The sequence below is a fragment of the Cherax quadricarinatus genome, chromosome 66 (assembly GCF_038502225.1).
Source record: "Cherax quadricarinatus isolate ZL_2023a chromosome 66, ASM3850222v1, whole genome shotgun sequence".
NCBI classification, from domain to species: domain Eukaryota; kingdom Metazoa; phylum Arthropoda; class Malacostraca; order Decapoda; family Parastacidae; genus Cherax; species Cherax quadricarinatus.
Window position 1 is genome coordinate 17,754,713 of NC_091357.1, and position 10,121 is coordinate 17,764,833.

At 41.5% G+C, this 10,121-nt stretch overlaps 1 protein-coding gene across 1 annotated transcript in view; it reads right to left on the reverse strand.

Moving 5' to 3' along the window:
- Positions 1-5,993, reverse strand: part of LOC128704116 (isatin hydrolase) — a 28,010-nt gene extending 22,017 nt beyond the window's left edge. The window contains exon 1 of the mRNA XM_053799155.2: positions 5,751-5,993. Coding sequence (XP_053655130.1) covers positions 5,751-5,917 — 167 coding nt within the window. The 5' untranslated portion in view covers positions 5,918-5,993. The remainder of the gene's footprint in view (positions 1-5,750) is intronic.
- Positions 5,994-10,121: the final 4,128 nt, after the last annotated feature.

The following is a 10,121-nucleotide window of genomic DNA, read 5'->3' on the forward strand; positions in this document are numbered from 1 at the left end:
GATTTCATTTTTTCCCCCCCCCAAATAGACACGTATGCGGGTTTAAAGACATTTACCAGAGCGAGGCAGTATAAATAGTGGTGATCAGGTGCTGTGGTGGAAACGGAAGTACTAATTTGGCAAGAACTTTAAATGTAGGTTGGACGGGCACATCAAGCACGGGCCAATAAGTCTGCTTGCATTGTTTCTTCATTCGTGTGTGTTCTTACGCGTACGTATTTGACTGAAGAAACCTAGAGTACAGGCGAGACGTTTTGACAAACGGGCGCCGTGGCCTGGTAGCAAAAGCTCTCGCTTCACACGGTGAGGGTCCGGGTTCGATTCCCGGCGAAGGGGTGGAAACATCGGACGTGTTTCCTTACACTGGTTGTCTATGTTCACCTATCAATAAAATGAGTACCTGGGTGTTAGTGGACTGGTGTGGGTCGCATCCTGGGACAAAACTGACCTAATTTGCGGGAAATGCTCAGCAAAACAAGCGGCTTTCTATATAGTAGTATGTCATTGATGTCAGCTATGGTCTGTATACCTTGTACATGTACTGGTAGTAAATAAAGATTATTATTAATGTCGCGCAAAGACCGACTGGATCCTTCACTCTCCCCTACGACCTACGGAGGGAATGGAAGGCAAAGAGACAGTTGCCTGGGCGAGAGCTCCCCCTACCCACAGGGGAAGCCCAGTGCAGAAAAAACTTTAGGAAAGGTTAAAGTAGGAACTTTCCGCTGGGTGGGGGCGACCTGCCACACTGTCAAGATTTGGATATGTTTGGGCCGACTGAACACGCCCCCCTAGACGGATACCTTGCTGTGCAACCCAATATTTCGTGATGGATCAAGTACACAGAGGTTAATGGGTCTAGCAAAGCTTCCACCAATGAATAACCTGAATATACCACATGGCATTTTCAGTAGAGTGACTGCCTAGATTTCCGAAACTATGTTTTCTGTATACCTGGAGTTTACCTGGAGAGAGTTCCGGGGGTCAACGTCCCCGCGGCCCGGTCTGTGACTAGGCCGCCTGATGGATCAGAGCCTGATCAACCAGGCTGTTACTGCTGGCTGCACGCAATCCAACGTACGAGCCACAGCCCGGCTGGTCAGGTACCGACTTTAGGTGCTTGTCCAGTGCCATAGATGAGAGATTTAGACCCGTATGGGTCATACAGCGACTGGGAGAATGAAGGCATTTAGGTTCGGCTCAAGGATGGGGAGGGCATGTTCAATTCCTTGGATCAAGAGCCCCTCACCGGCATCAAGGAACTTCCTCTGAAGGAACTGCATATGCAAAATACGTATGCAATAATTAGAAAGCCCATAGTATGCACAGCATTTCAGGCAAAACTAAGTTTTAAGAACTATGTAGTTTATTGTTTCTAAAGTCTATACATGATTAGTTAACAGGATTTTGTCTAACAATAACACGAGTCATTAAAGTTACATGTAGACTGTTCACCACCGGCCAAGAATACTTTAATCCCTAAAATCGGGGTTACAGCAAACTCTCAGTGTATTAGTCCCCTCAAGGGAGGTTCCTTGATGCTGGTGAGGGGCTCTTGATCTGTGCTCCAGTTCCCTGAACTGAGTCTGAATAACTTCCACCCCCCTTCCCACAGGCGCTGTATAATCCTACATGTTTAACGCTCCCCCATGATAATAATAATAATACTAATACTAATAATAATACTAATAATAATCTCAGTGTACTGGAAGTAAACTCCAGGTAATTTACACTATACGTATAAGAAAAGTGTACCTCAATAAACTTACACAAAGACACACGTCTTGGTGTGTATATCCTGCAATCCAACTACACTCATTTTACACATTTACACTCATTTTACACCTATTGTAGGGATTGGTAGAGTAAATTCATAGATGGAAGGCTTCATACTGAATGTTGCTCAATGATTCTGAAGCTATAAACCAAACATACCCCGATGCCCGAGCACAATATTTCAATATACATCGTTCATAAACACCAACACATCACAAGGTACATAGTGATTTTTCATGGTATCACATACATAGAATACACACATGTATATCTATAAACTAGTATAATATCTATTTTTTTTCCATTCGTACTGATACATGCAATTATTTTCGAGTTGTCCGATTTTGGTTGAATAGAAACGATGTTCTTGTAAGAGGAAGATCACTTGGCATTTAAAACCCAATTGTTAAATGACAAAACTACAATTAACATAGACGAAAACAAAACGTTCTTTTGGATTTATCTGACTACACATTATAACATATCTTTTAAGTTTACATCTGTTGCTTTAATTTAACAATAGCATTAAGAAATAGATATGACATAACCTGTTCATTTTAGCCATGGAGCGAGTGCCAGATGTCAATATTTAAGAGAATTTCACACAAACACTATGTATACATATGTTTTACTCAGAATAAACTTAAAAAAACCTATGTAGCTGTTCCTCCACCTATCGGTGTAAAAAATATAACAAACAGCTAACGTAAAATGGCTTTAATAATGATCATAGGCAGTCACGAAGCAGGTATACAGACCTGGGTGAGGCAGACCCCAAGGTCAGGTACATAATACAACATATCTTTCCTCATTACACTCATGATTAAGTAAGATTATATTCCGGTTCGACACAGACTTATATTTTTTACACATGTCATACAGAGTTATGTATAAATAAATTTTAGATAAACTAATGAAGTCAAAACATGTTGACTTATTTCCACTGAAATGACATGTTTTAATATACCTACCTCTCTTGTAGTCAGAATTATGAAAATATTGTTTTGCAAATCATTAAACAACCTGGACACATGCCCGGATAATACATATTTACTAACAACCACCTGTTATATACAATAACACGACTTAACATTCTACAGTGAACTTATTATAACAGTGGACTGTTCTTCAGAATTACTAATGAAAGAGGACATCTACGGTAGGTGAATAATTCATGTATTGGCCCAAAAGGTGGAATTATAATTATAATCGTGGGGGAGCGCTAAACCTGTAGGATAATAGAGCGCATGTGGGGAGGAGAATGGAAGATTTATTTTTTATTATCACACCGGCCGATTCCCACCAAGGCAGGGTGGCCCGAAAAAGAAAAACTTTCACCATCATTCACTCCATCACTGTCTTGCCAGAAGGGTGCTTTACACTACAGTTTTTAAACTGCAACATTAACACCCCTCCTTCAGAGTGCAGGCACTGTACTTCCCATCTCCAGGACTCAAGTCCGGCCTGCCGGTTTCCCTGAATCCCTTCATAAATGTTACTTTGCTCACACTCCAACAGCACGTCAAGTATTAAAAACCATTTGTCTCCATTCACTCCTATCAAACACGCTCACACATGCCTGCTGGAAGTCCAAGCCCCTCGCACACAAAACCTCCTTTACCCCCTCCCTCCAACCCTTCCTAGGCCGACCCCTACCCCGCCTTCCTTCCACTACAGACTGATACACTCTTGAAGTCATTCTGTTTCGCTCCATTCTCTCTACATGTCCGAACCACCTCAACAACCCTTCCTCAGCCCTCTGGACAACAGTTTTGGTAATCCCGCACCTCCTCCTAACTTCCAAACTACGAATTCTCTGCATTATATTCACACCACACATTGCCCTCAGGCATGACATCTCCACTGCCTCCAGCCTTCTCCTCGCTGCAACATTCATCACCCACGCTTCACACCCATATAAGAGCGTTGGTAAAACTATACTCTCATACATTCCCCTCTTTGCCTCCAAGGACAAAGTTCTTTGTCTCCACAGACTCCTAAGTGCACCACTCACTCTTTTTCCCTCATCAATTCTATGATTCACCTCATCTTTCATAGACCCATCCGCTGACACGTCCACTCCCAAATATCTGAATACGTTCACCTCCTCCATACTCTCTCCCTCCAATCTGATATTCAATCTTTCATCACCTAATCTTTTTGTTATCCTCATAACCTTACTCTTTCCTGTATTCACCTTTAATTTTCTTCTTTTGCACACCCTACCAAATTCATCCACCAATCTCTGCAACTTCTCTTCAGAATCTCCCAAGAGCACAGTGAGGCTTAATTCAGGGAACTGGAGCACAGATCCAGTCCCCTAGATCAAGAGCCCCTCACCAGCATCAAGGAACTTCCCTTGAGGGGCCCAGAGGTGGAATGCGTTACGTTAAAACAAAGTAACATTACACAACTTTCCAATGACCTTCCACAGCCACGTCGACGTAATTCAACACTCTGGAGCTTTGTTAAGAGATCTTAAATATTTCCTGATTGAAAGAAAAAATCTTATATACTTTAGTTTTTAATTTGAAAGCCTAAGAGCAATTGATGTATATTTTGATACGGTTTGTTAAATATTTTGTACTTTACCAATTTATCATTATTACTATTATAAGTCTTAAGTAATTAAACTCCATCTTTGTAAATTAATTTATGTTAGTGAAACTAACATATATATATATATATATATATATATATATATATATATATATATATTATATATATATATATATATATATTATATATATATATATCTTTCTTTCAACACACCGGCCGTATCCCACCGAGGCGGGGTGGCCCAAAAGGAAAAACGAAAGTTTCTCCTTTTACATTTAGTAATATATACAGGAGAAGAGGTTACTAGCCCCTTGCTCCCGGCATTTTAGTCGCCTCTTACAACACGCATGGCTTACGGAGGAAGAATTCTGTTCCACTTCCCCATGGAGATAAGAGGAAATAAACAAGAATAAGAACTAGAAAGAAAATAGAAGAAAACCCAGAGGGGTGTGTATATATGTGCTTGTACATGTATGTGTAGTGGGACCTAAGTGTAAGTAGAAGTAGCAAGACGTACCTGAAAACTTGCATGTTCATGAGACAGAAAAAAGGACACCAGCAATCCTACCATCATGTAAAACAATTACAGGCTTTCGTTTTACACTCACTTGGCAGGACGGTAGTACCTCCCTGGGCGGTTGCTGTCTACCAACCTACTACCTATAATATATATATATACATTATATATATATATATATATATATATATATATATATATATATATATATATATATTTTTTTTTTTTTTTCAACAAGTCGGTCGTCTCCCACCGAGGCAGGGTGACCCAAAAATTAAGCATATCCCCATAAAAGAAAATACTTTCATCATTATTCAACACTTTCACCAGACTCACACATTATCACTGTTTTTGCAGAGGTGCTCAGAATACAATATATATATATATATATATATATATATATATATATATATATATATATATATATATATATATATATATATATATATATATATATATATATATATGAAATGCACATGTACCTACAGTTTGTTGGGTTTGTTTATTTAAAACATATGGGCTCTGCGAGGCATTAAAACATCTCACCTGTAAATTAAGATGACTATTTAAATCCTTGTTTAAGGGATTAATGTATATTTCGATGGATATACATCTATACACATCTTTGTATTTATAAATATAGTGGATATAAACGGAGAAATATATACCTTTGTATATACTGACAATGAAATACGCTTCAGTGTATATGCACTAAGAGACCTTATATTGTGTATACAGAAGATAACTCTCAATGTATATACATGATACACCTGTATATATAGACGATATATACTTTAGTGTATATGAACATGGGATACACAAGTTTATATACACAAGCTACATATATCCTAAAGTATATAGTCATGTATAACGTACATTTACCTATGTTTCTACCTACCAGAAACCCATGCTGCCAATTTTCACTGTCTCACTGGTGAAAGGTGAGGTCCCAGGCCACACCATGGACACCTCGCTCACACTGTGGCCTAGATCGACGTACTTCACTCCCAAAATACCCGGTATATTGGCCACAATGGCGCAAAATATCGCCAAGGTGATCAACATGGTTTTCGAAGCCACCTGTGAAGCGTACACACCCACACCAGGCTGTGCTTTAGCGTTTACTGAGTGAGGGAAGACGAATGGACCTGCTCTGACTTCACAAAAAAATGGTCCATTAACACTGCAACATGCTTACAAATGGTGGGATCCAGTCCCTGAACCCATTGTGGGTCTGTGTGATCTTTGATTATCCCCCCCAAGGATGGTTATGGAGGTATATAAATGAAGATATTAAACTGAGTTTGACTCCACATCCACGGTATTAATAAATTGTCCTCACGTCCAGTGAACGTTCCGAGTCGCTCGCGCGCATATTTAAGTTCTGAGTAAGTTTAGGGATAGTAATTACAAACCTGGGGTGATGAAAAAGACATGCAACACTTAAAGTCGGTAGCTGACCAGCCGGGCTGTGGCTCGTACATTGGATTGCGTGCAGTCAGCAGTAACAGCCTGGTTGATCAGGCTCTGATCCACCAGGAGGCCTGGTCACAGACCGGGCAGCGGGGGCGTTGACCCCCGGAACTCTCTCCAGGTAAACACCTGGGTATCTGTGCTTATAGACGTCTCGCCTGCATAACAGGTTATCTATCTAATATAGTGTCGTAGGTAGGTAGGTATAATGCTTGTCAGGAAGCAGAACAAGTGTTTCCTGACATGGGGCCTTAGGCACACATTGTTCCTCCAGATTTAGGCACATATGATGACCCACAGCTGGAGCTTTTGGTCATCTGACCGAGGACTTCCGCTGGCTTATCGGTCCACCTCTTTAAAAATCATGGTTATGATTATAACCATTATGGTGTCATGAGGACGGCGCCTTTTATAGTGGGGTAAGTGGAAGAAGTGAAGATGCAGCAGTTGTAGACGTGAACACATGTATTGAGGGTAAATCTTAGATATGACTGGGTTAGGAAAAGAACTGAGATTGGATATTCGGCTCCTAGCCTGTAAGATTAACAAAAAAATCACTAACATTAACACTTTCAGGTTCCTAGGTGTCCGTAACCTATATTCTTTCTGATCTTACTGTTTATTAGAAACAGGTGGTAGTCTACTGGCCTATAGCACTTTCTGGTTCTAAGCAAAAAAGCGCTCAGCAGGGCAGAAAAAAAAGCAAGGTAAACAAGCAAGGGTAGATTTCTTTACCTATCTATTTCCTCACCAATATATATACACTATGTGAAAATAAATGGTATAAAATACCGACACAATGGAAACATAAACACATATGCAGTTTAATGTGATCCTTTATTGACAACGTTTCGCCCATACAGCGGGCTTTTCCAAGTCACAAACAGATCTGTTTGTGACTTGAAAAAGCCCACTGTGTGGGCGAAACGTTGTCAGTAAAGGATCACATTAAACTGCATATGTGTTTATGTTTCCATACACTATGTACGATATTAGAGAAGTCAGACTGAAATCGTACAAATCAGAACCACTATCTATTTTCAAGAGGGACCTGACAGGCACATAAAGTCAGTATTTGTCCAGCCGGGCTGTGATTCGTACATTGGTCTGCGTGCGACCGGTAGCAACAGCCTGGTTGATCAGTCCCTGATGCACCGCGAAGCCTGTTCGTGGATCGCGCCGTTGACCCCCGGAACATCTTCCAGTGTCTGTGGAAGTCTGCCACACATTAACCTCTTGCATGGGGGTTATTTCTTTTGTTTTGTCCTGTTTGTCTAGGAAAAAATAATGTCTGTGAGAAGAATATCATTTTTTTTGGTGTGAAATGTAGAAGGTTGATTAGGTGTTGATTTAGTAAGTTTAGAGCGAAACACCAACGTCAAAGACCTGGGAGTGATCATGTCGGAGGATCTCACCTTCAAGGACCATAACATTGTATCAATCGTATCTGCTAGAAAAATGACAGGATGGATAATGAGAACCTTCAAAACTAGGGAGGCCAAGCCCATGATGACACTTTTCAGGTCACTTGTTCTATCTAGGCTGGAATATTGCTGCACACTAACAGCACCTTTCAAGGCAGGTGAAATTGCCGACCTAGAAAATGTACAGAGAACTTTCACGGCGCGCATAACGGAGATAAAACACCTCAATTACTGGGAGCGCTTGAGGTTCCTAAACCTGTATTCCCTGGAACGCAGGAGGGAGAGATACATGATTATATACACCTGGAAAATCCTAGAGGGACTAGTACCGAACTTGCACGCGAAAATCACTCACTACGAAAGCAAAAGACTTGGCAGACGATGCACCATCCCCCCAATGAAAAGCAGGGGTGTCACTAGCACGTTAAGAGACCATACAATAAGTGTCAGGGGCCCGAGACTGTTCAACTGCCTCCCAGCACACATAAGGGGGATTACCAACAGACCCCTGGCAGTCTTCAAGCTGGCACTGGACAAGCACCTAAAGTCAGTTCCTGATCAGCCGGGCTGTGGCTCGTACGTTGGTTTGCGTGCAGCCAGCAGCAACAGCCTGGTTGATCAGGCTCTGATCCACCAGGAGGCCTGGTCACAGACCGGGCCGCGGGGGCGTTGACCCCCGGAACTCTCTCCAGGTAAACTCCAGGTAAACAGGTACACATAAGTACAGTTATTATACATAGTGTTAATTACCTAGAATAACCCCAAAAAGTCGAAAGTGACCTATTTCAAGGGTTGCCTCCAGTACAATAAATCTTATCTAGTTTACCTGGAGAGAGTTCCGGAGGTCAACGCCCCCGCGGCCCAGTCTGTGACCAGGCCTCCTGGTGGATCAGAGCCTGATCAACCAGGCTGTTACTGTTGGCTGCACGCAAACCAATGTACGAGCCACAGCCCGGCTGGTCGGGAACCGACTTTAGGTGCTTTTCCAGTGCCAGCTTGAAGACTGCCAGGGGTCTGTGTGGGGAAAGCCTGGCTACAAGAATAATTTGCCTCCTATAAATGGTATACAATACAGACAGGTGGAAAGGAGAATTACCAGACTCCACTTCTACTGTCTTTAGTGTTATAATTGTCTGGAAATAATGTGGAAATAAAAGGACCCCAATGGAAGTAAGTCACTCTGACTTTTTTGGGTTATCCTAGGGGATTACCAATAGATCCCTGGCTGTCTTCAAGATGGCACTGGACAGGCACCTAAAGTCAGTACCTGGCCAACCGGGCTGTGGATCGTATGCCAGCTTGCGTGTGGCCAGCAGTAACAGCCTGGTTGATCAGACTCTGATCCACCAGATTATCATACATAGTAGCATATGTGTAGAGAATCTGGAGTTTACCTGGAGAGAGTTTCGGGAGTTAACGGCCCCTCGGACCGGTCTGAGACCAAGCCTCATGGTTTACCTGAAGAGGCTTGGTCTCAGACCGGGCCGCGGGGGCGTTGACCCCCGAAACACTCTCCAGGTAAACTCCAGGTTCTCTACACATATGCTACAATGTATGATAATCTGTGTAACTGTATTTGTGTATACCTGAATAAACTTACGTACTTATGTGTGTTTACATTTCATAATTTGATTGGAACAAAGAAAGCCACTGTTACCTTTGTAACTTGCCATGATTGTGACCAGATCTACCTGAAGTCCATTACCTTTGTAACTTGTTCATCTATCAAAACTTTGGGGCCCAGTCCCTGGACCCATTATGTACCTCTGTAATCTTTTAGCTGCCGCCCGTAGGATGGGTATGGGGTGCATCACTCATGCCGAGACATTTCGGGCAGACTTAATCTATGTAACTGTATTTGTGTATACCTGAATAAACTTACTTAATCTAGGGTCTCTTTATTTGCAGACGTTCTCCAACCAGTGGCTTTATGAAAACAATACAAGGATATAATATGATGAGGGTAGAACTACATACAATTGATGGGGTAATCAATCCCTCAGCCTTGGAGGCTGAGGGATTGATTGCCTCATCTTACCTGGTTTACAAATAAAAATACCCCAGATGTTGCATATGTACCTTAAAGAAGCTCAAATTCCTTGGATCAAGAGGCCTTTACCAGCATCAGGATGCCACATTCTTGAAGAATCAAATTTTATAGTTAGTCATAAAATTCATTTTCTTTGGTGACATTAACTGTGAGATTCATCATAGTCTTGAGATGACATTAAATCACCAATAACATCTTTACCTCAACCAGAATGCACACAGAGCAAGCTAAAAAATTATACAAAATATATTTTGGTGTTGAGTAATATATAATATAGCAAATAAGAAAGAAAGTAATGGAAATATTTTGTTGTTGACATTGA